Genomic DNA, 27,469 nt, shown 5'->3' with positions numbered 1-27,469 from the left:
CAGACACACAGGTAGACAAAGACAGACACACAGGTAGACAGACAGATAAACAGACACACAGAGATACACAGATATATAGGCAGACAGATACAGACAGGTTTATGTGCAACAGTGAAAACAATTAGAGAGTTGGAGAGTAAGAGCCTTTCTTGCCACAATCTCCAGTGCAAGATTCAGACTTCATCTTAGGGGCCATGGTGAAATTTACTGTCCAGTTAGTACAGTTAATAGAGTATGATGCTGCTGATAGGGCAGGGTTACTCAAACTGATGCTGCCTGCATGACGCATTGCCGCCGCAAGTACTGTCAAATATTGTACAGCGGTGTGCAACAGCCGGCCCAGCCCAGCTGCCAGATGCAAGGTCGTAAGTCGAGTGGACGTATGTCGAGCAGGTCGTAAATCAGATGGTAGGTGTACATACTGGTGTCTGTCATTACGATAAGATGTTAGGTAATCAAGGGAATGTCCTCTGATACCATAATGATTTAGTTTTAGGTTTAGGAGATTGTGGTTGACTGTATCAAATGCTTTTTGTAGGTCAATGAAGAGCCCCAGAGTATATTCATTTTTATCGAGAGCTGTATATATTAGTTCAAGCATTTGTAAAATAGCATCATTCGTACTTTTTTTTTGGTCTAAACCCAAACTGGCAAGGGTTAGTTATGTTGTTGGATATATGGTAGGAGTAAAGTCATTTATTTTTTCGAATATTTTGGAAAGTAAGGGCAAGTTTAATACGGATCAATAGTTGTTCAAGTCAGTTGGATCACCTCCTTAGAGGATCGGGGTAACCCTGGCTGTCTTGAGTTTAGATGGGAAGGTTGAGGACACTACATATTTGTTAAACATTGTTGCAATAATGGGTGACAGCACATGTGCAGCTTTTTTATATATGAATGGTGGCAAGTTGTCCAGATCTCCTGCTTTGTTTTTAATGATTTAATGATGAGAGAGATTTCAGAAAAATTAGTTGGAGCTAGATATAGAGTATTTGGGTAGTTGCCAGTGAGGCAGTATTTCGGCTAGGTATTTGAGCCAGGAATTTTACTTGCTAGCTTTGATCCTACAATAGAGAAGAAGACATAAAATTTGTTGGCCGTGTCTATAGGCTGTATATGAGGTTTATCTGATTAAGTTTCTCTCTCTGTTTCCAGACGGTTTCCTATTGCCCAAAAATTTGGAGGGGGTTTGCAGGTACTTTTCACATCACATTTTATTTCAGTAAATCTATTTTCATAACACATCAGCTCTGATTTTCGTATTAGTTTTGTGAGTACTGATGTGTATCATTTAGCCAGTTCTTTAGTAATCAGGTCTAATCTGTATTGTTTTTCAAGTTGGTGCTGTTTATCGATAGATTTGAGGATACTATTTGTTAGCCATGGGCTGTTTCGACTCTTCTGTGACCTGCTTTGTTTTGATCGGACAATGTATGTTATAGAGGCTTAGGGTTTTATGTAAAAAAGTTTTGACATCTTTGTCAATATATTGCTGTCAGCTGGCTCTCTCTGCCAATCAATGTCACCCAGTGCTAATATTGTTTACCAATGTCTCGTCATGCAGGCGAAATGAAATCTTTCTCATTTCTTGAGACAATTTACGTAAGTTGGTTATGAGAAAGGTGGAGTAGTGGTCTGCAGTGTTGTCTGTGATTATACCTGCTTGTAGTGGGGATATCGTGTTGGTCCAGACATGGTCAAGTAATGAGGCGCTTGTCTCAGAGATTCTTGTTGGCTTAGTTATAGAAGATAGTAGCAGGCAGTTGTTCATAGTGTTTGTAAAATCAGCTACTGAAGGGTCAGTTGCTTGGATGAAGTTTGTGTTGAAGTCTGTATCAGGTGGTGTTTATTCAACTCTGACAGTTATCATGTTTCTAAGGTTACTACTAAAAGTGAATGTATTTGAATGTGGTAGTCTGTAGACTGCTCCAACTGTTACAGGTTTCTTAAGTTTTTTTCATGTGAATTTAGCTATTATATATTCGCCATTTTCGTAACTTGTGCAAGTTGATTCCATACATTTCAATTCATCCGAGTAATAGCTGGCAGTGCCGCCTCCTGGTTGATCAGGCCTGCAGTTATGTATGGCTGTGTAACCAGGTATGGTAATTTTTTTTTTTTTCAACAAGTCAGCTGTCTCCCACTGAGACAGGGTGACCCAAAAAGAAAGAAAATCCCCCCCCCCAAAAAATACTTTCATCATCATTCAACACTTTCACCTCACTCATACATAATCACTGTTTTTGCAGAGGTGCCCAGATACAACAGTTTAGAAGCATACATAAAATTATTAAAGATATATAACATATATCTTACTGTAGTAGGTCAGTAAAGAGCAACCACCCAGGGAGGTAATACAGTCCTGCCAAGTGAGTGTAAAACGAAAGCCTGTAATTGTTTTACACGATGGCAGAAGTACTGGTGTCTTTTTTTCTGTCTCACAAATATGCAAGACTTCAGGTACGTCTTGTTACTTCTACTTACACTTAAATCACACTGCATATACATGTACATGTTTATATATACACACTCATCTGAGTTTTCTTTGATTTTATCTTAACAGTTCTTGTTCTTATTGCTTTTCCTTTTATATCTATGGGGAAGTGGAATAAGAATCTTTCTTCCGTAAGCCATGCGTGTTGTAAAAGTCAACTACATAAAATGCTGGGAACAATGGGCTAGTAACCCCTTTTCCTGTATAGCCTACTAAAAAGAAAAAAGAAGAAAACCATCAAAGTGGAATGTTTGAATGTGCATGGATGTTGTGCAAATGATAAGAAAGCAATGATTGTGGATGTTATGAATGAGAAGAAGCTGGATGTCCTGGCTTTAAGTGAAACAAAGCTGAAGGGGGTGGGAGAGTTTCAGTGGGGAGAAATAAATGGGATTAGGTCAGGGGTTTCAAACTGGGTTAGAGCTAAAGAAGGAGTAGCAATAATGTTGAAGGATAAGTTATAGCAGGAAAAGAGGGAATATAAATGTATTAATTCAAGGATTGTGTGGAGTAAAATAAAGGTTGGATGTGGAAAGTGGGTTATAGTATGCATTTATGCACCTAGAGAAGAGAGAAGTGCAGAGGAGAGAGATTTTGGGAAATATTGAGTGCGTGAGGAGTTTTGAACCAAGTGTGAGAGTACTTGTGGTTGAGGATTTCAATGCTAAAATGGGTAAAAATGTTGTGGAGGGAGTAGTAGGTAAATTTGGGGTGCCAGGGGTAAGACAGAGTCTCAGTAGTACCAGTTAGCAGTAACCAGTTACCAGTAGTATGACTCACTACCAACCGTCTGTGTGAATCACTGACCGTTATTCACGTTGCTGCTGACCATAGCATGTTTTTGAAAGCCGCTCACCCCTAGGCTTCACTGGTGGGTCAGTCTTAAGATAGAGAGCAGAAAGGCAGGGCAGCACGGCTTCTTCCCATACTTTCCGTTATAATTATACGTACTAACCAGCCTACGTGAGTGTTCTTACCCAATCCACGTATCGAATCTATTTCTCCCTAGCTAACACTTCTGGTCACAGTGTCCGTCTCAGAGCAAATACCAATCTTGTTGACCTTGTTCACTATCCTTACCCTGTTCACGTAGAGGATGAGTTGTCACCTAACCAGTGGGTCGGTGCTATTTCTACCGGGGAGACCTCATCCACTTCACTGGATCAATTCGTTCCACCAGTTGAGGAGAAAGACTTAGCTCCCACTGACTTCCCAGACGAGGTCAAGCGTTTGTTGACTCTGTTGAACAAACGTTGTAAAGCCATTGCCTTACCAGGTGAGAAGATGGGTATAACGAACTTATTGTCCCATCGTATCCCACTTGAACCTGGTACTAGACCTATCTATATACCTGCGTACAGAATGCCTCATTCACAAGTTGCTGTCGCAGAAGAATTGATCAATCAAATGCTTGATGATGGAGTTACTGCACCTAACAATTCACCTTGGAATGCGCCCTTGATCCTAGTACCTAAGAAGGACGGTGCTTGGCGCCCAGTGATTGACTTTAAGAAGTTAAATACGAAAACTATTCCAGATCGCTTCCCACTTCCTGTACTGGGTGATCTTTTACGTAACATCGGAGATGATAGTCTTTTCAAGGGACTTGTTACAAGGGTTTTGGCAAGTCCCTCTTCACGAGGACAGCCAAGAGCTAACTGCATTCTCCACTCCTACAGGTCATTATCACTTCCTCCGTATGGCCTTTGGATTACGATCCTCCCCTATCACGTTCTCAAGGCTCATGACTAATATCTTTAGAGGTTTCATAGGTAATGCACTTATGGTGTACTTGGTAAGCTTGAAGAAGCCAATTTAACCCTTTGAGGGTCGACAGGCCCTCTCCAAAACTCGTTCTCAGGGTCGGCCAAATTTAAAAAAAAAAAAAATTTATTTTCTCTTATGAAAAGATAGAGAATCTTTTCCCGATCATAAAGACACCAAAAGTTTGAAATTTGATAGAAAACTTATGGAATTATGCTCTCGCAAAGTTAGCGGTCTCGGCGATGTTTATGCATCGGCGATTTTGCCCACTTTGAGCCCCATTTTCGGCCAATTTCACTGTACTAGTCGACAAAAAACATGAATATTTCGATAGAACTCCATTTTTTCTATCGAATGGGTGCAAGAAACCACTCATTTATGAAATTCTACTATCCAGTACAGTGGTCAGAATTTAGCAATTTTGCCAATTTCACACAAATTTCAAAAGATGCCAATTTCCGAATAGGGTCCAGAATACACAAGAAAGACATTCCTGGCACTAAAATGACATTTCCTCTAGTCATTAGTCATGTCTCAAGGCCCCTCTTATATTCTTTTGCTTTCCACTTTGAATTTTTATTTTCACAAAAAATATAAGATTTACTGTTATGCAGACTACTGCATTAGTGTAAAAAATGGTATAAATATTATTGGTGCACTTGTGAAAGAATATTAGACTCACCAGTTGACGTGTATTGCACGCTTGGCACGATTTGTTTACTTTTGAAGTTTGGCAAAAATCGAACATTTCTGCTACTTTGAGCTCAATTTCAAGGCACCTTTCTTTGTAAAACCAGTCAAAATCATCTCAATTTCTGTAATATGTATTCCATTCTATAAAATGAAACCAAGAAAACTAGAATACAACAATAAATACCATACGAAAATACACTGCAAAGTCGCTGATTTATTAAAAAAAAATGGTAATAGTTTTTTTTTTTCTCATTATGCACTGTGTGCTGCAGGATTTTTTTTAGACTGTGCACACTGACCACATAGACCCATTCTTTCATATGAAGGCCTACCAGCTTTCTCCCACTAGATTTGAGGCCGCTAGAATTTATGAGTACTAGTACGTCAAAAACCCCTACGCGTAAGACGTACTAGTACGACGAAAACCCTCAAAGGGTTAAAGATCAAACTGTCTAAATGTCAATTTTTCAGATCAGAAATCAAGTTTCTTGGTCACGTAGTCACTCCTAGAGGGGTTACAAATGACCCAAGTAAAGTAACTGCAGTACTAAATTTTCCAACTCCCAAAATTGCTGATGCTGTAAGATCCTTTGTGGGCTTAGCAAGTTTTTATAGATCTTTCATTGCCAATTTTTCTTCCATAGCTGCTCCTCTAACTGAGTTGCTTAAGAAAGATGCTCCTTTCGTTTGGACCTTCCATGAAGAAAGAGCATTCCAAACTCTAAAAGAAAAGCTAACATCTGCTCCAATTTTGAAATTTCCAGATTTTTCTAAGCCCTTCTTTCTTACAACTAGTGCTAGTTCTATTGACATAGGTGCTGTACTAGCTCAGAAGACTGATGGCAAGTACAATGCAATTGCATTTGCTAACCGAGTCCTTACGAAGGCTGAACGTAATTATACAGTAACTGAGCAAGAAGCTTTAGCAATAATATGGTCTTTAAAGCACTTTCGAGACATTATTTATCAGTACCCTGTTCATGTCTTGACAGACCATGCAAGTAATCGTTTTCCGACAAGGCGTCCCCTGTGGAGAAACTATTACTTGAACTAGCAGACATTGCAGGGATAGGCTCGGCACTCAAGGTAGTCAGAGCATCCTCGGACATTTGAGGTAACTGGACACTTATCTTGCAAGCCTGAAGTTGCAGGTGGAACACAGACAGGAGTGACAGGATCACCAGTGCCTGACCGCTTGAGTACGCTACTGGAAAATGCACTGGCTTGTAAGGACTTAATCCGAACGTCGTACTCTGCGGCAGTATGGCAGATCTCAGATCCAAGCTGGTATCCCCAAAATGGTACGAACAAGTCATTAATTTGGGCATGCCACCGATAAGGGTCGAGCACAATGCGTAAGTCTTGCATGGAAGCAAATCCCAGTAGAAGATCATCAGGGAAAGTAATCTGGTCTACAACAAGGAAGGACGCAGTAAAGTCTCTACCTTGGATAGAAAAGGTGAGGGAAGTCAGACCTCGGACACGCAGGTGAGAACCAGCTACTCCACTAAGGGAGGACACATCAGTCGGTTCTACGAGAAGGACATGTCGTAACTGCTTATCCCTAAACAAACTAGACTTGATAATACTGACTTGCACAAATGAACGGGCACATTATGAACAGATGCTTGCACTATAGGGCCTATTGTTGCATTGGAAGTTATGTGCAAACAAAAGGGTGGATTGTCATCAGAAAAGATTTGTTCCACTTCATCCCCAAAATCATCTACGTCAGAGACGTGTGAAGCAACATCATCAGCAGGATTGTCATTCTCGAGACTGCTTAAGGTTTCAAAGGAATTGCGAACGGGGATGTGTACTCACTATCACCTGCTGTCACCATGGGACGGTTTGATTTGGGTGCTCAGATTCCCCCAAATTGGAAGACTGAGCCTGGTTCTGGTTAGTCTGAGAACCACGACGTCTGTTCCCTCTCCTGGTTCTGCGGTTGGAACGGCCACGGAAAGATCTAGAGTACTGAAGGTTGTAGAGAGCATTGCACTCAGATGTGTCATGTCCATGTATTCTATGATAAGTACAGTAGGGAAGATCCGACTGGTACTCATCATCAGTACGACACCTCTTAGGGTGACTATCAGGACAATTAAATGCAATATGGCCACGGAAACCACATATGTAACAAGTCCGATGACTATAGTTACTGAATGTACTATGAATACTACGAGGTTTATAATGACTCTGTACATTGGTCCTTGGTGATCGCTGCGATGGTTGACGACCACAATTTGTTGCTGTGGCGCAAACAAGAGGCGGTGCAGACTGAGGCATAGGTGTGAAATTACTTTTGATACACAAGAAAGTACCCTGGGGGCACAAGGAACGTACATGATTTAGGGCTGTAAGTGGTTCCATCGTCACAGTTGGAGGATTAGCCTCATAAGCACACAAGGAAGCAGGCAGCATTAGTTCTTTGATTGCTCCAAAAGCTGCTATTTTAGCAAACGATGCTGTGGATCGTTTATCCTCATCAGGAACAAAAGCTGAGGACTGGACAGCATTGATAAGTGATGATAAAAGTTTATCTAATCTAACAGCAAATGCACTCAACGATTCATTAGTCATGGGTGTAGCATTCACGAGTTCCCTAAGAACGACATATGGATCAGCAGTTTTTACTGGTATAAGGAAAGAGCGAATCAGTTCCTCATATTGTGACCACTTAGTAAGATTCCTGAAATCTCGCATTTCAAGGAGATCAACAACGTGAACAGTAGCAGGGGACCGATGAAGAGCTTCTTTCGCAAGTCTGATAAGACTTTCCTCTGAAGGAGGACCGTCAACTAGAGCATTAACACGAGAATTAATGGCAATGAACCATGCTTCAAGACTATGTACATGGCCATTGAATAAAGGTAACGCATCAAGGGAATCAAGAGTAAAACTATAGTGTCTCAGTGTCTGGGTCGGTCTGTCAGTCAATAAGGAACTATGAGGACTGATGACAGAAGCAGCAGTAGCCTGAGAGGTCTGAGTATAGCCATTCACTAAAGTATCACTTGAAGGTATGCGAGACATAATGGCAAAGAAGTTGCACAAAAACAAATAAGGCAAAAATAATGAATAATAAAAATGACACAAAATGCTAAAATTGAAATAAAAGAGATGTAACTAATTCTGCAGAAGTAATAAAAAAAATGTCTAAGATACACTGCAAGAGGAATAACAACTCAACTGGGCAAGATAAAGAAACACTGAAATTTACAAGTAAAAATATTACTGGAGGCTGAATTAAATGCAAAATGAGCTGTCTGTGCTCTTGCTAAAGAAATTAACTAATAAAACTGTAAATCAATATAAAAAGTATAAAATAAAATCACTAAATTGTATGTAAAGAGAGATAACTGGGAAATTTAAATATTTTCTAAGAGTGCATAAAGAAAATTAAAATATAATGCAAAGACAATATTAGGAAAAATAATAAAATGAAAAACAGGACACTTCAACAATAATGAACTGAGAATAACAATGCATAAAAATATCAATAAAAGAAAATAATTCACTGCAGAACAAGTGTAACAAAATAAGGCACAGAAATAATCAATGCAGCAATAAAAGTTACACTGGGAAAATGTAGGTTAAATAATAAAAATAAAAATATGAAGAAAGACTGATTGAACACTAACTCTTAATTGTAATTTAAGCAAACCAATTTACTCAAACAGAGAAAAAGAAAACAGTTTACATTAAAAAGAAATAAAAATTACACTAAGAGTGAATTTGTTCAAAGAAATATGAAAAATATGAATAAAAATAAAACAAGAAACAAAACTGGAAGTGTAGCACTTACAAGTGGCGAGGCACACAACACTTACAAGTGGCAGGGCACACACAACACTTACAAGTGGCGGGGCATACACAACACTCACAAGTGGCAGGGCACACAACACTTACAAGTGGCGGGGCACACAACACTTACAAGTGGCGGGGCACACACAACACTTACAAGTGGCGGGGCACACACAACACTTACAAGTGGCGGGGCACACACAACAAGGATTGTACACTTATTAGTTATGTTCTTACGACAAAATCTTGCTGTGACTGATTTGACAAAAATTGCTCGCAAAAAATAATGGTACACGAGTCTGCGAAAAAATCAAGGGAATGAGACACTGCTGGGCATACGAAAAAAAAATAAAAAAGGTACACATAGAAATTAATGGATAATTTAGTATACTGGGGTGAATAACACTGCATGAACTACAATAATGACAAATACTGGAGAATACAATGGTGAAAGAACACAAGATAAAAGAAAATAATGAATTACTTCACACGCAGTGAATGACTGGGGTAAGGAACAAAATACTGCACAGAAATAATGAATACACTTAAACACTACAAAATAATACTTACTAAAGGCAGGAAGTAGCATAAAAAAAACACACAGATAAAAAATATAAAAGTGAAACACGAAAGATAAGCAATAACACCGAAAAATATTGCAAAAATAATGAGTCAAAGAAACACCGAGTCTACACTGAAAACACAAGGCTTAGAGTACACAAGAAATTCACTGTAAATGTCTCACACACGCAAATGTCTTTAAATGCAGGAAAATGTCTTTAAACAGAAAATTATCACTGAAGTCTGGAGTGGTAGACGGGCGGTGACGGGTGATGAGATGGTCCTGTGGGCGAGTGACGATTCCTCCTACACTCACACTGTTGTCGTGAAGAAATGCGCTTTCTAGGTGAACTCACATAACTGGCTTTATCGTTGGTGCACAGCTACAATCTCTTGACCAATTATGTGAGCCAAAACAGTACTAGGACCCGGTACAAGGGTGGAAACCCACAGGTAGATGAGGTGGGGAGTGGGTGGTGGGTGGGTGTGGCAACCCGGCCCACTCATGCGCACTGCCACTCACAACACCCAGGTGGCTTAACTAAGCCACAATATGCCACAGGGATGGTGAAGACCACTCTTAGCATCCAACTGGGAGCACAAAGCGATATAGGAGACAATACTTCTGAGGAACTTGCGTGGCTTACTTCTCTCTCTCAGCTGGGTTAGGAAGCTGGGTTGTCATGCTGGCTTAACCCATGACAATAGCTGACTGGAAGACGTGTAACGATGCACACAGCATGAAGGAGCAGGTGGGTGACAGGAGACAGGCTGGATGATAGGCTGAGGCAGGCTGACTGGCACTCACTCCCACACTCTGGCTTACTGGCTGGCTTAACCCTTTGACTGTCGCAACCCCCAATCCTGAGGTGTCTCCTGGTGTCGCAAAATTTAAAAAAAAAAATTATTTTTTCTTATGAAATGATAATCTTTTCCCGATTGTAATGACATCAAAAAAGCTAAATTTGATGGAAAACTGACGGAATTATGCTCTCGCGAAGTTAGCGACCTCGGCGCTGTTTACAAATCGGCGATTTCGCCCACTTTGAGCCCTATTTTCGGCTAATTCCATTGTTCCAGTCATCCAAACTCATAGCTATTTCTTTAGAACTCCATTTTTTCTATCGATTGAGTACAAGAAACTGCCCATTTACCGATTTCAACTACTTAATAATGTGGTCAGAAATTTGCAATTTGGCCAATTTCACGAAAACTAAAAAATATGACAATTTCAAAATAAGGTCCAGAATGAACAATGCAGACATTCCTGGCTCTAAAATAACATTTTCTTTGCTCATCAGTCATGTCTCCAGGCCCCTCTGATATTACTCTTGCTTTCCATTTTGAATTTTTATTCAAACAAAAAATAGAAGACTTACTATTATGCAGACTACTGCAATACTGTAATAATTGTATAAATAACATCAACCCATTCATGACTGCATATTAGAATGGCTAGTTGGACATTTATTGGACAATGACATCATTTGTTTACTTTTGAACATTGGCAAAAATCAAACATTTCCCCTACTTTGAGCTCCATTTCTAGGTTCTTTTTATGGTAAAATCAATCAAAATTACCTCTATTTCTATAATATGTTTTCCATTCTATCAAATGAGACCAAGAAAACGAGAATACAACCATAAATACTATACGAAAATAGACCACAAAGTCAGCATTTTAATTAAAAAAAAATGGTCGGAGTTTTTTTTTTCTCATTATGCACTGCGTGCTCCAGGACTTTTTTTATATGGTGCACACTGACCACACAGACCCATTCTCTCACATGTGGGCCTACCAGCTTTCTCCTGCTTGATTTGAAGCCGCTATAATTTATGAGTATGTATACGTCAAACACGGTACCTCATAAGACGTATATATACGGCTTTCGACAGTCAGAGTTAATTGCAAAATCTGGGTCACCCCCTCGGCGATTGAAGCAATTAGCACACGAACTAAGCCAGGAAACTTGAAAGACGGATGCACTGGTTTTTAAGCTGGAGCGGCCGGTTGACGCTGGCAGACGTGACCTCTGACCTGCGGCACCCCACAAACAATCTTCTAACGTCTGAAATACCCGTAATTCCACGCCCACACTGCTGTCACCAATTTGTCACGTGGGGTTCGAAACATGGATGGGGTAAGAACACTCACGTAGGCTGGTTAGTATACATATAATTATAACGGAAAGTATGGGAAGCACCAGGCCGCCCTGCCTCTCTGCTCTCTATCTCAGACTGCCCACCAGTGAAGCCTAGGGGGTGAGCGGCGTTCAAAAACATATGCTTTGGTCAGCAGCAACGTGAATAACAGTGAGTGATTCACGCAGACGGTTGGTAGTAAGTCATACTACTGGTAACTGGTACTACTGAGATGTCTGCATGCAACATAAAGGTAATGCTAATGGTCCTAATCCAATCCAAGTGAATCCAACTACTAGCGAACCATGGGAAAGAGTTGCACTAGATTTGTTAACTAATTTCCAATGTTCCCTCCAGGGCAACAAACATCTGTGTGTTATGGTAGACCAGTTCACCAGATATTGTGAGTTATTCCCTATTGCAGATAAGACTGCCGAGACAGAAGCTAAAGCGTTTAAAGAACGTATTATCTGCAGGCATACCACCCCTAAGTCCCTAGTAACAGATAATGGAGGTGAATTCTGTAATGAGATTCTTGAAAATTTGTGTACCTTGTACAAGATCTCTAAATCCACCATTGTTTCTCAACATCCTGCCAGCAATGTATTAGTGGAACGATCCAATAAGAAAGTACTTGATGTCTTGAGAGCTATCAATCCCAACAGTGAAACTTGGGATGAAGTTATACCTGATGTGCAGTGTGCTATAAATTCTGCTTGCAATGTTTCTATAGGTGACACTCCACATTATGCATTGTACGGTGTAGATAAACGTTTGCCTTATGAGTTACTATATTCTAATCCGAAACCAAATTACAACCCTGATTATTTCAAAGCAACTCATACCAGCTTAGCTCAAAGCGTCTTTAGAAGAATCCGTGAAACACTTCATAAATCAACAGCAGAATTTACAAGAGTCGCAAACACTCAAGCAAAGCCATCCAAAATCAAAGTAGGTTCGAGAGTTATGCTGACTAACTTTAACAAAACGTCTGCAATGCCAAAGCTTGATCAAAAGTTTGTTGGTCCTTATCGAGTAGTTGAACATATCACTGGTAATAAGTATGAGGTTAGAGAAATTAGTACTGGTCAGTATAAAGAATCGCATTTAGATTATATGAAGTTAGTATGTGATGATAATGATGTTCCAACCCAGACTAATGTGACAGACTCTGACAATCCTCCTGATCCTGTACTCTCTACCTCTAACACTCAGTCAGACGATCAGCCTGAATGTCGTTATTCCCTATGTACATGACAGGTATTGAGAAATCCTCAAGTATCATTCGTAACTACCAATTCAGATTTGCCTCAAATACAGCATGAGTTAGCCAGTGCAATAGAGTTTGAGCATATATGTGAATAGTATTTAGATAAAGGTAGGGAAGTTTCCATTGCACTTATGGATCTAGAAAAGGCATATGACAGAGTGGACAGGGGAGCAATGTGGCAGATGTTGCAAATATATGAAATAGATAATAAGTTATTAAATGCTGTAAAGAGTTTTTATGAGGATAGTGAAGCTCAGGTTAGGATGTGTAGAAGAGAGGGAGATTACTTCCGGTAATAGTAGGTCTTAGACAGGAATGTGTAATGTCACCATGGTTGTTTAATATATTTATAGATAGGGTTGTAAGAGAAGTAAATGCTAAAGTGTTAGGGAGAGGGGTGGGATTAAATTATGGGGAATCAAATACAAAATGGGAGTTGACACAGTTACTTTTTGCTGATGATGCTGTTCTAATGGGAGATTCTAAAGAAAAGTTGCAAAGGTTAGTGGACGAGTTTGGGAGGGTGAGTAAGGGTAGAAAGTTGAAAGTGAACATAGATAGGAGTAAGGTGATGAGGATATCAAATGATTTATATAAAGAAAATGTAGATATCACATTGGATGGAGGAAGTATGGAATAAGTGAATGTTTTCCGATATTTGGGAGTTGACTTGTCAGCAAATGGGTTTATGAAGGATGAGGTTAACCACAGAAATGATGAAGGAAAAAAGGCGAGTGGTCGTTGAGGTATTTGTGGAGACAAAAAACATTACCCATGTAGGCAAAGGATGGAATGTATGAAAGTATAGTGGTACCAACACTCTTATATGGGTGTGAAGCTTGGGTTGCAAATGCTGCAGCGAGGAGGCAGCTGGAGACAGTGGAGATGTCCTGTCTAAGAGCAAAGTGTTGTGTAAATTTTATGTAGAGAATTCAGAATGTGGAAATTAGGAGGTGTGGACTTACTAAAAGTAATAGTCAGAGGGCTGAAGAGGGGTTGTTGAGGTGGTTTGGTTATTTAGAGAGAATGGATTAAAGTAGAATGACTTGGAGAGCATATAAATATGTAAGGGAAGGAAGGTGGGGTAGGGATAGTCCTCGAAAAGATTGGAGGGAGGGAGTAAAGAAGGTTTTGTGGGCGTGGGGCTTGAACTTCCAGCAAGCATGTGTGAGCCTGTTAAATAGGAGTGAATGGAGACGAATGGTTTCTGGGACCTGACGAGCTGTTGGAGTGTGAGTAGGGTAATATTTAGTGAAGGGATTCAGGGAAACCAGTTTTTTATAAATAGTCGGACTTGAGTACTGGAAATATGAAGTACAAAGCCAGCCCTCTGACTAAATCTTTCAGTAACTCCAAACCTCCTCCTAATTTCCACACTACGAATTCTGTGCATAATATTTACACCCCACTTTGCCCTTAGACACGGCATCTCCACTGCCTCCAGCCTCCTCCTTGCTGCATCATTTACAATCAATGCTTCACACACATATAAGAGTGTTGGTATCATTATACCCTCGTACATTTCCTTCTTTGCCTCCATGGATAAGGTTTTTGTCTCCACATATACCTCAATGCACCACTCATCTTTTTTCCTTTGTCAATTTTATGGTTAACCTCATCCTTCATAAACCCACTTGCTGACAAGTCAACTCGCAAATACTGTATGTGAAAACATTCACTTCTTCCATACTCCCTCTCTCCAATGAGATATCCAATTTTTCTTTATCTAAATCATTTGATACCCTCATCACCTTATTCTTATCTATGTTCACTTTCAACTTTCTACCTTTACACACCCTCCCAAACTCGTCCACTAAACTTTGAAACTTTTCTTTAGAATCTCCAATAACAGTATCATCAGCAAAAAAGTAACTGTCAACTTCCATTTTGTATTTGATTCCCCATAATTTAATCCCACCCCTCTCCCCAACACCCTAGCATTTACTTCTTTTACAACCCCATCTATAAATATATTAAACAACCATAATGACATTACAAATAAATGTCTAAAACCTTTACCCCATTTCATTCTACGTAATGCCTCACGCACCTCCCCCACACTCGCATCCTGCTCATCTTCACTCCTAAAAGATGTTATACGTCCCTGGCCAGTGCATGAAATTACCACCCCCCTTTCTTACATCGACATTTAAAAGTTCTTCAAAATATTCCCACCATCTACCCAATACCTCCAGCTCCCCATCTATTAACTCCCCTACTCTGTTTTTAACTGACAAATCCATTCGTTCCCTAGGCTTTCTTGTTTATCTTATTTTCATCAAAGTTTATTGACAGTGCCTCTCCCACTCTATCATCTGCACTCCTTTTACACTCTCACCTCTCTCTTCACCTTTCTTTTACTCTCCATATACTCTGCTCTTCTTATAACACTTCTACTTTGTAAGAACCTCTCATAAGCTACCTTCTTCTCTTTTATCACACTCTTTACTTCATCATTCTACCAATCACTTCTCTTTCCTCCTGCACCCACCCTCCTATTGCCACAAACTTCTCCCTCACATTCTAATACTGCATTTTTAAAACTATTCCAACCCTCTTCAACCCCCCCTCCCCACCCAATACTCATACTTGCACTACCCTACCTTTCTGCCAATAGTTGCTTATATCTCACCCTAACTTCCTCCTTCCTTAGTTTACACTTTCACCTCTCTCTTACTTGTTACTGCCATTTTAATTTTGTCCTTTCTACCTCTTACTCAAACTGTAGCTACAACTAAATAATGATCCGATATATCAGTTGCCCCTCTAGAATTATGTACATCCTGAAGCCTACCAATCAACCTTTAATCCACCAATACATAATCTAACAAACTACTTTCATCATGTGCTATATCATACCTTGTATACTTAATCCTCTTTTTCATAAAATATGTATTACTTATTATCAAATCTCTTTCTACACATAGCTCAATTAAAGGCTCCTTATTTTCATTTACCACTGGCACCCCAAATTTACCTAGTACTCCCTCCACAACATTTTTACCCACTTTAGCATTGAAATCCCCCAACCACAAGTACTCTCACACTTGGTTCAAAACTCCCAAAGCACTCACTCAATATTTCCCAAAATTTCTCTCTCTCCTCTACACTTCTCTCTTCTCCAGGTGCATAAATGCTTACTATAACCCACTTTTCACATCCAACCCTTATTTCACTCCACATAATCCTGGAATTAATACATTTATATTCCCTCTTTTCCTGCTATAACTTATCCTTCAACATTATTGCTACTCCTTCTTTAGCTCTAACTCTAATTGAAACCCCTGACCTAATCCCATTTATTTCTTCCCGCTGAAACTCTCCCACCCGTTCAGCTTTGTTTCACTTAAAGCCAGGACATCCAGCTTCTTCTCATTCATAACATCCATAACCATTTCTTTCTTATCCCTTTCAGGGTCCGTCCCGTAGATCTACGGCTGGTCGGTGAGTGTCCAAACTGTAGATCTACGCCAAAATTCTAGCGCCGTCAAATTTAGCGCGAAAGCGCTCATAGGCCTACATATGAGAGAATGGGTCTGCGCCGTGGGTGTGCGCCGTAAACAAAAAATCTAGGCGCCTGCATAGCATTGTGGGAACGCCGGCTCAGTCACCCTTGTTCACCATGCCTCGTTGCAAGTCAGCTCTCACTCCCCGGAAAATTGGGACTCTCCTCTTCCTGTCTGATAGTTCTGACACTGATGGAAGTGGAAATGAAGACGAATTCTACGGCTTTGATAAGTTAGTGACCGAAAATAATGACCAGGATATCGATAATAGTGCAGAAAACCCAGACGATCCTCGACCTTCTACCTCTGGTGTGGGCACTCGTGACTCACCGTCGGGTGTTCCTAAACGTAAGAGAAAACTAATATTTTCCCGTGGCCTGGCCTCTGACTTCAGTAATGACGATGATTCTGACGTGGATTGTGATTTTATTGCGCTCGACGATCATTCGAGTAGTGATAGTGAGGAAACATATTCACCAGTGAAGCGTCGGTATGTTCGCCGCCGCATGCGCTCGGGTAGTGTACCCTATGCTGTGCCCAGGGGACGGAGTACATCCCGGAGTACATCCCGGAGTACATCCCATGGCCCTACACCCGTTTTAGGTAGTGACAGTGAGGATGATGTGGCTACACTTGGCATGGATGGGCCACAGACATCAGTGGATGGTTAGTGGGGCTGGTGGTGGTAGTGGCACCGCCATGCGTGACTCGCTGTGCCACGCGGGAACCCACGCTGCTGACTCGTCAGTTCAAGGACAAAGCGGAGCGTCACCCACCAGCCCGCCACAACCACCCGTACAACCAGCCTATGATGTCCAGTATCCACCAGCAAACCGTATCTGGGATTGGCAGCAAAATCCCAATTTTGTTCCCAGCCCTCACCACTTTGATGACTCGCAAAGTGGAATTCTACCTACCTGTCCCATTGGAACCACGGCCAATGAACTGGAATTCTTTGAATTATTCTTTGACCAGCCATTGATGGAAATTATTGTCAGGGAAAGTAATAAGTATTTTCAGTACACCATGGCAAATACGATCTTATCACCACAGTCAAGACTACACAGGTGGAAAGAGACGACTGTTGCAGAAATGTATTTGCTTTTTGCAACAATAATGCTTATGCCTCACGTCTATAAGCATAATATAAAAGCATACTGGTCCACAGATCGGCTAATTTGTACCCCATCCTTCAGTGAAATAATACCAGTGAACAGGTTTATCTTACTGTTACATATGTTGCACTTCTCTGACAAAACCAGGCCTGACAGAAGTGACAGGTTATACAAGATTAGAAATGTTTTCATGTATCTCAAACAAAAGTTCAGGATATACTTTTATCCATTCAAGAATCTTGTAACTGACGAGTCTTTGATTTTGTTCAAAGGTAGACTGTCATTCAAGCAGTATATACCGAGCAAGAGGAACCGCTTTGGTATAAAATTGTTTGTACTCTGTGATTGTGACAGTGGCCTGGTGTTGGATATTGTTGTATACACGGGTAGTAAAACATTGAAAGATACCAAGATGTTATTGGGTATATCAGGTGACGTAGTGAGAAACATGATGGCACCTTATCTTGGTAAGGGCCATACATTATATACCGATAACTGGTACACAAGCCCATTACTCAGTGATTTCATGCGAGTGAACAAGACAGATGTGTGTGGCACAGTGCGTTCTAATCGTAAACATATGCCCAGGCTCAACGCAGGTGTTCGTGGTGATGACGTGCAGGTGTTTACTGCCAATGACATCATGGCATTACGGTGGCATGACAAACGAGATGTCACATTGTTGACAACCATTCACCGTAATGAAATGCAAGACAGTGGCAAAGTTGATCGAGTGACTAATGAACGTATTCGAAAACCAGTGACAGTGATTGATTATACACAAAACATGCGCTTGGTTGACAAGTGTGACATGCAGATTGGTTTTGTTGACTGTGTTCGTAAGAGTTACAAGTGGTACATGAAACTTTTCTTCCATCTCATGGACATTTCAATGCTGAATGCATATAATATGTACCAAATAAAGACTGGTAACAGACCACCGTATGGTGAATTTTGTTTGTCTGTTGTCAGACAACTCATAATGAAGTACCAGGTAACAACACCTGCAATACAACATGGTCCTCGAATTCATCACAATATACCCAAGCGTTTAAGAAGAGAAGGTGATCATTTCATAATACAGCTTCCTTCAACTCAAAAGAAATTTGCTCAGAAGAGATGCATTGTCTGTGCACAAACAAAACGACGGCAACAAAGACGCAAAGACACTCGGTTTATGTGCGAGGAATGTAAGGTGCCTCTGTGCATGGTGCCTTGTTTCAAGGAGTTCCACAAGCTCCAGAAGTTCTAAAACCATGTCCAGTGATTGTAAATATGTAAATATATGATAGAACATTAGTATTATACAATATTTGTGCATGTTTATTGTAATAAACAACAGTGGTAAACAATAATATGATAATAACTTTAGTGCGGTTATTGGGTTCAATACAGTGAGTATATATATATCAATTATATACAGTATTGGTCTCTCAGGCCCCAAATGTTAGTAGGAATAGAAAAAAATTGGAAAAGAAAAGAAAAAACAACTAAAACAACAAAATAATATAATACGCGTATGTGGAATTCGTCGATGTTGCCGCCACCACATCATTTTCTACAAACTTCTTGGCACTGTATCTCGGTAAGTACTGATCAGATTCTAATTTTTTTTGTTTTATTACCTTCACAAAAATATGCTCTTTAATTCTGTAAGAAAAAATAATTTTTTTTTTTTCAAAATTTCTTGGACACTGGTGCGTGACTTCAGATTTTGGCCTTGGACCCTGAAAGGGTTATCATTCGCACAACATCCACGCACATTCAAACATCCCACTTTGACGGTTTTCTTCATTTTCTTTTTAGTAGGCTACATGGGAAAAGGGGTTACTAGCCCATTGTTCCCAGCATTTTAGTTGACTTTTACAACATGCATGGCTTACAGAGGAAAGATTCTTAATCCACTTCCCCATGGATATAAAAGGAAAAACAATAAGAACAAGAACTATTAAGATAAAATCAAAGAAAACTCGGATGAGTGTGTATACATAAACATGTAGATGTAAGTGTAGTGTGACCTAAGTGTAAGTAGAATTAGCAAGACGTACCTGAAATCTTGCATGTTTATGAGACAGAAAAAAGACACCAACTATTCTTATCATCCTGTAAAACAATTACAGGTTTTTGTTTTACACTCACTTGGCAGGATGGTAGTACCTCCCTCGGTGGTCGCTGTCTACCAACCTACTATATATGTCTGTCAAATCTTGTTTTAGCCAGGTTTCAGTAAGAATAATGAAAGTTACAGTAGCATTTAGAGACTTCAGTAATGCAAGATGGCCATCACAGAGTTTACTCAATGATCTAACATTATAGTTGAAAACTGTAATGTTCTTGCTGGCACTGAGTACAGTTTTAGCCTGACTAGCAGTATAGTAATGGCAATTACTGTTAGGATTATTTGTGCAGTTCAATAAGAGGTTGATATCAGGATCAATAACTGCATTCATAAGGGGAAAGTTGAGAAATAAGAAGTTGCAATTATCAAAAAACAAAAAAAATTTGCTGTTAACCACTAACATATATGAATATATGGACTAAGATAATTATTTTAAAGCTAAAAATAAAAGAGCTACTGAATATAAAAGTAAAACAATGAAAATAAAACACTTCAGCACCTTACCTATTTTAAAGCTAAAAGTAAAGGAGTTACTGAATATAAAAATAAAATAAAGAAAATATAACAATTACAGTGGTATCCCAATTTTTGAACTGCTCCCAACTTGACCAATTATGTAAATGTATTATTGTAAGTGCTTTTGTAAGTGTTTTTCTGGGGAGTCTAAAACAGATTAATCTAATTTATTTTAATCTTATGGGAACAAATCTGTTCAGTAAAGGGACTCAAACAGCCTTCTGGAATGAAGAAAGTTCAAAACTCAGGGTACCACTATACTGTTATTCACTAACAAATATGAAAATATGGGATAAAAATTAATATTGAAGCTAAAAATGTATGGGGTACTGGCCAGGGAGGTATACCATCTATTAGGAGTGAAGAAGAGCAGGATGTGAGTGTGGGGGAGGTGCATGAGGCATTACGTAGAATGAAAGGGGGTAAAGCAGCAGGAACTGACAGGATCATGACAGAAATGTTAAAAGCAAGGGAGGAGGGGACATAGTGTTGGAATGCTTGGTATTTTTGTTCAATAAATGTATGAAAGAGGGGAAGGTACCTAGGGATTGGCAGTGTGTGTGTATAGTCCCTTTATATAAAGGGAAGGAGGACAAAAGGGATTGTAAAAATTATAGAGGAATAAGTTTACTGAGTATACCAAGAAAAGTGTATGGTAGGGTTATTACTGAAAGAATTAGAGGTAAGACAGAATGTAGAATTGCGGATGAGCAAGGAGGTTTTAGAGTGGGTAGGGGATGTGTAGATCAAGTGTTTACATTGAAGCATATATGTGAGCAGTATTTAGATAAAGGTAAGGAAGTTTTTACTGCATTTATGGATTTAGAAAAGGCATATGATAGGGTGGATAGGGAAGCAATGTGGCAGATGTTGCAAGTACATATATGGAATAGATGTTAAGTTACTAAATGCTGTAAAGAGTTTTTATGAGGATAGTGAGGCTCAGGTTAGGGTGTGTAGAAGAGAGGGAGACTATTTCACAGTAAAGTAAGGTCTTTGACAAGGATGTGTAATGTCACCATGGTTGTTTAATATATTTATAGATGGGGTTGTAAAAGAAGTAAATGCTAGGGTGTTCAGGAGAGGGGTGGAATTAAATTATAGGGAATTAAATACAAAATGGGAAGTGACACAGTTACTTTTTGCTGATGATATTGTGCTTATGGGAGATTCTAAAGAAAAATTGCAAAGGTTAGTGGACGAATTTTGGAGTGTGTGTAGAGGTAGAAAGTTGAAAGTGAACATAGAAAAGAGTAAGGTGATGAGAGTATCAAATGATTTAGATAAAGAAAAATTGGATATCAAATTGGGGAGGAGGAGTATGGAAGAAGTGAATGTTTTCAGATATTTGGGAGTTGACCTGTCAGCAGATGGATTTTTGAAGGATGAGGTTAATCATAGAATTGATGAAGGAAAAAAGGCGAGTGGTGCACTGAGGTATATGTGGAGGCAAAAAATGTTATCTATGGAGGCAAAGAAGGGAATGTATGAAAGTATAGTAGTACCAACACTCTTATATGGGTGTGAAGCTTGGGTTGTAAATGCTGCAGCGAGGAGGCGGATGGAGGCAGTGGAGAAGTCCTGTCTAAGGGCAATATGTGGTGTAAATATTATGCAGAAAATTCGGAGTGTGGAAATTAGGAGAAGGTGTGGAGTTAATAAAAGTGTTAGTCAGAGGGCTGAAGAGGGTTTGTTGAGGTGGTTTGGTCATTTAGAGAGAATGGATCAAAGTAGAATGACATGGAGAGTGTATAAATCTGTGGGGGAAGGAAGGCGGGGTAGGGGTCGTCCTCGAAAAGGTTGGAGGGAGGGGGTAAAGGAGGTGTTGTGGGCGAGGGGTTTGGACTTCCAGCAAGCGTGCGTGAGCATGTTAGATAGGAGTGAATGGAGACAAATGGTATTTGGGACCTGATGAGCTGTTGGAGTGTGAGCAGGGTAATATTTAGTGAAGGGATTCAGGGAAATCGGTTATTTTATATAACCGGACTTGAGTACTGGAAATGAGAAGTACAATGCCTGCACTCTAAAGGAGGAGTTTGAGATATTGACAGTCTGGAGGGACATATTGTGTATTTTTATACGTATATACTTCTAAACTGTTGTATTCTGGGCACCTCTGCAAAAACAGTGATTATGTGTGAGTGAGGTGAAAGTGTTGAGTAATGATGAAAGTATTTTCTTTTTGGGGATTTTCTTTCTTTTTGGGTCACCCTGCCTTGGTGGGAGATGGCCGACTTGTTGAAAAAAAAAAAAATCAGCCGTTTCCCACCAAGGTAAGGTGGCCCAAAAAAAGAAAAACTTTCACCATCATTCATTCCATCACTGTCTTGCCAAAGGTGCACTTACACTACAGTTATAAAACTCCAACATAACACCCCTCCTTCAGAGTCCTGGATGTGGGGATGAAATTTAAGATTACACCAAAGGTGAAGACATAGAAATTTACCCTCAGTGTGTCTTGTAATGGGAGAACCATTTATCTATATATTAAGCTGGATATATAATGCTTATCTCCATGGGGAAGTAGAACAGAATTCTTCCTCCGTAAACCATGCGTGACGTAAGAGGCGACTAAAATGCCAGGAGCATGGGGCTAGTAACCCCTTCTCCTGTATATGTTACTAAATGAAAAAGGAAAAACTTTCGTTTTTTCTTTCAGGCCACCCCGCCTCAATGGGACACGGCCAGTGCGTTGAAAGAAAGATTTAAGGCTATGTTTCCAAATAGAAGAATATGACTCACGAAATCGTAATTACACGATTGCAAACAAACCATACCCCGGCCGGGATTGAACCAGCGGTCTGTAAAAACTTGCATTTGTGGTCACAGTGGTGCCTGTGCTAACCTTCCTATGGTGTAGAAATATACCTAGTTGGACGAATCTTATTGTGGCTAGCTGGTCTAGTGGCTAACGCGACGGGCTGGAGTTTTGAGACTCTCTGCCCGCGGGTTCAATCCCGGCCGGGGTATGGTTTAGAAGAAGTATGTTTTGTCTATGTTAAGAGTATGTTGGTCATCATCCAAGTTTTTTTTTTTTTTTTTTTCAACAAGTCGGTCGTCTCCCACCGAGGCAGGGTGACCCAAAAAAGAAAGAAAATCCCCAAAAAGAAAATACTTTCATCATCATTCAACACTTTCACCACACTCACACATTATCACTGCTTTTGCAGAGGTGCTCAGAATACAACAGTTTAGAAGCATATACGTATAAAGATACACAACATATCCCTCCAAACTGCCAATATCCCAAACCCCTCCTTTAAAGTGCAGGCATTGTACTTCCCATTTCCAGGACTCAAGTCCGACTATATGAAAATAACCGGTTTCCCTGAATCCCTTCACTAAATATTACCCTGCTCACACTCCAACAGATCGTCAGGTCCCAAGTATCATTCGTCTCCATTCACTCCTATCTAACACGCTCATGCACGCTTGCTGGAAGTCCAAGCCCCTCGCCCACAAAACCTCCTTTACCCCCTCTTTCCAACCCTTTCGAGGACGACCCCTACCCCTCTTTCCTTCCCCTATAGATTTATATGCTTTCCATGTCATTCTACTTTGATCCATTCTCTCTATATGACCAAACCACCTCAACAACCCCTCTTCTGCCCTCTGACTAATGCTTTTATTACCTCCACACCTTCTCCTAATTTCCACACTCCGAATTTTCTGCATAATATTTACACCACATATTGCCCTTAGACAGGACATCTCCACTGCCTCCAACCGTCTCCTCGCTGCTGCAAGTATATATTTTAAAAGCTCGTTGTTTACAGTATCTCTAAGTATAGCTGGGTTTGAGTGGGAGTAGACATTAGTAGTGTCATCTGCGAAAAGAACTGGTTTAAGGAGTTGTGATGCATTGGGGAGATCATTGATGTAAATGAGAAAGAGGAGTGGGCCCAGGACACTACCCTGGGGCACTCCAACAGCTACAGGCTGGATAGTAGAGTTGACTCCATTTGCATATACATACTGGTGTCTACTGTTAAGGTATTAGGTAATCCAGGGAATGTCCTCTGATGCTGTAATGATTTAGTTTTAGGTGCAGGAGACTGTGGTCCACTCTATCAAATGTTTTCCATAGGTCAATAAAGAGCCCCAGAGGATATTCATTTTTATCGAGGGCTGTATATATTAGTTCAAGCATTTGTATAATAGCATCATTCGTAATTTTTTTTTTTTTTGGTTCTAATCCCAAACTGGCAGGGGATTAGTATGCAACTGGATATAAGGTAGGAGTAAACTCGTTCATGTATTATTTTTTCGACCCTCAAAAATACACTTATAAAAGCAGTTACAAAAATACACTTACATAATTGGTTGAGTTGGGAGCAGTTCGATATTTGAGGTTCCACTGTACTACCGTCCTGCCAAGTAAGTGTAAAACGGAAGCCTGTAATTGTTTTACATAATGGTAGGATTGCTGGTGTCTTTTTTCTGTCTCTTAAATATGCAAGATTTCAGGTACGTCTTGCTACTTCTACTTACACTTAGGTCACACTACACATACATGTACAAGCATATATATACACACCCCTCTGGGTTTTCTTCTATTTTCTTTCTAGTTCTTGTTCTTGTTTATTTCCTCTTATCTCCATGGGGAAGTGGAACAGAATTCTTCCTCCATAAGCCATGCGTGTTGTAAGAAGCGACTAAAATGCCGGGAGCAAGGGCCTAGTAACCCCTTCTCCTGTATAAATTACTAAATTTAAAAAAAGAAACTTTCGTTTTTCTTTTTGGGCCACCCTGCCTTGGTAGGATACAGCCTGTTTGTTGAAAAAAAACAAATTTGCAAGGTTTCAGGTATGTCTTGCTACTTCTACTTACACTTAGGTCACACTACACATATACACACTACCCACTGTGTATATACATGCATGTACAAGCATATACATACACACCCCTCTGGGTTTTCTTCTATTTTTCGTATTAGTTCTTGTCCTTGTTTATTTCCTCTTATCTCCATGGGGAAGTGGAACAAAATTATTCCTCCGTAAGCCATGCGTGTCATAAGAGGAGACTAAAATGCCAGAAGCAAGAGGCTAGTAACCCCCTTCCCCTGTATATATTACTAAAGTTAAAAAGAGAAACTTTCGTTTTTCTTTTTGGGCCACCCTGCTTCGGTGGGATATGGCCGGTTTCTTGAAAGAAGAGCAAGAGCAAAGGAAGATGAAAATAAGTATCTACAGAAGGCACATAGAGAAATAAGCTGTTACAATTATCAAAAGCAAACACTAGAGAGAGACCAAGTATGCATGGACATAGATGGTGTAAACAGCAAGCTTACCGAGCAAAAAAGTGGTCTATTGTTGGTCTTACTGAGATTATAAGAGCAGGTTGATATTCCTATTAATAATTACCAGATAGCTGCACAACACATTCCAGACTCTTTAAATATTATTAGATTAAAAATACAGTACAATCAAAAGATACTTACTGATGCTCTGTCTAAGACTTTGAGCGAGGAGGGTTCAGCTATCTTGTTGTCGAGTAGGGCTTTCTCTAACGTCCGTAGAGGTAAGGCATCCCACTTCCCTATGACTACCAGATCAATGTCACTGAAAGTAATACAGATAACTATAACAATAATTAAAAAATCACATGATGACAATTATCTATTATGATAAGGATTATTATTTTATTATCACACTGGCCGATTCCCACCAAGGCAGGGTGGCCCGAAAAAGAAAAACTTTCACCATCATTCACTCCATCACTGTCTTGCCAGAAGGGTGCTTTACACTACAGTTTTTAAACTGCAACATTAACACCCCTCCTTCAGAGTGCAGGCACTGTACTTCCCATCTCCAGGACTCAAGTCCGGCCTGCCGGTTTCATTTACTAAAAAAGAGATGATAAGGATGATGGTAAAAAATGTGATTATTCAAACAATATTTAAATCATGGGTGTGATTAACAAGTTTGCTGGTCTATCACCAATGGAAGCACCAGTACAGATATTCATTTACAGATTTAGTCATTAATTATGACTTCAATCAAGTTCATGTGCATGGGGGGAGGAAGAGGGAAAGGGGAGGAAAGAGAATGAGAGAGGAGAGACAGAGAGAGAATGGGAGAGAGAGAGAGAACCACATTTCACATCTCCGGCTAGTGCCTTTCCATCTGTTGCGATTTATTTTTTTTTATCTATATCCTCCTTTCATGTGGCTTAACCCATTTCCATCTTGCATTCCAGAATAACCAGCCTTCACTCTAACACAGGTGGGCTTGTTTCCCTCCCATCCACCTTGGGCCTCTTTATTTGATACTGTGCACTAATGCAACAGGTGACTAAGTGAAGACCCATGCTTATCGCTCAAAGAATCCCCTTGCCTTAAAAGAGAAAAAATAAAACCACTCTGTGTGGTATTTGTTGGCCAAACCAGTCAGCATGGATCAGAGGAATTATTTGTTGACTGGTTCAAGCATCATTTCATTCCGTAAGTTAAGATTTACCTGCACTGCAAGAACCTCACATTGAAGCTTCTCCTGACTCTTGATGCATGTCTAATACCTCATTCTGTACTTGTGTTTCCTGATGTACTTCCCAAACATCTAAGTCTCTCCCACGTGGAATTTGTTGCATCCCAACGAGGGAGGGTTAAGATGCCAGCAGTAGTTTCTTTGTAGTGTTTTTCTTAGTAACTATATTCTTAATTGTGCTGGATAGAATGTTGGTCCACAGTCAATGACCTATAATGCTGGCTGTTATATCATGATGCAAGGACAGAGGGAAGTGTCACCTTAAGATTCTCTTAAGATCATATACATAAGCTATCTAATACTGTCTTCCAACACACTCTTCACAATTGTAGGAAAAAATGAGAGAATCATCCCCTGTACTCAATACAGAACAGTCTTAGCACACATAGAAGGATGAGAAATTTGATCCCACATATCAGAAATCTTTCCTATGAGGACAGGCTAAGGGCACTGAATCAGCACTCTGTAAAGGTGTAGATTTAGGGGGATATGACTGAGGTGCATAAATGGAAGACAAAAATAAATATCAGGATATAAATGATGTGATAAAAAATATCCAACCAAGACGGGACATGCAGCAATGGGTTCAAGTTCGGAAAATTTAGATTTAGAAAGGATATTGGAAAGCCTTAGTTTGGTAATAGAGTTGTGAATGAGTGGAACAAACTTCTGAGTAGCACCACTGAAGCAAAAACTTTGGGTAGCATTAAAAATGGGTTAGACAAGTACAGTACATGCATGCGTGGGTGATAGTTTGACCTGCCTAGCATGAGCCAGAAGGCCTGCTAAAGTGTTCTTTCCTTTTTTTTTTTTTTTTTTTTCTCAACAAGTCGGCCGTCTCCAATCGAGGCAGGGTGACCCAAAAAGAAAGAAAATCCCCAAAAAGAAAATACTTTCATCATCATTCAACACTTTCACCTCACTCACATATAATCACTGTTTTTGCAGAGGTGCTCAGAACACAACAGTTTAGAAGCATATACGTATAAAGATACAC

General features: G+C 39.9%; 1 protein-coding gene across 2 annotated transcripts in view; it reads right to left on the bottom strand.

The window, feature by feature from the left end:
• The window catches only part of LOC128706591 (terminal nucleotidyltransferase 4B-like), a 367,220-nt gene that overhangs the window by 240,524 nt on the left and 99,227 nt on the right, over positions 1–27,469 (bottom strand). For both annotated transcript variants that reach the window (XM_053801532.2, XM_070090751.1), the window contains exon 3: positions 25,428–25,548. In XM_053801532.2, the coding sequence (XP_053657507.2) occupies positions 25,428–25,548 (121 nt within the window). The remainder of the gene's footprint in view (positions 1–25,427; positions 25,549–27,469) is intronic.

Source organism: Cherax quadricarinatus, chromosome 3 (assembly GCF_038502225.1).
Source record: "Cherax quadricarinatus isolate ZL_2023a chromosome 3, ASM3850222v1, whole genome shotgun sequence".
In the NCBI taxonomy this organism is placed as follows: Eukaryota; Metazoa; Arthropoda; class Malacostraca; order Decapoda; family Parastacidae; genus Cherax; species Cherax quadricarinatus.
This window is presented reverse-complemented; position numbering and strand designations above follow the sequence as displayed.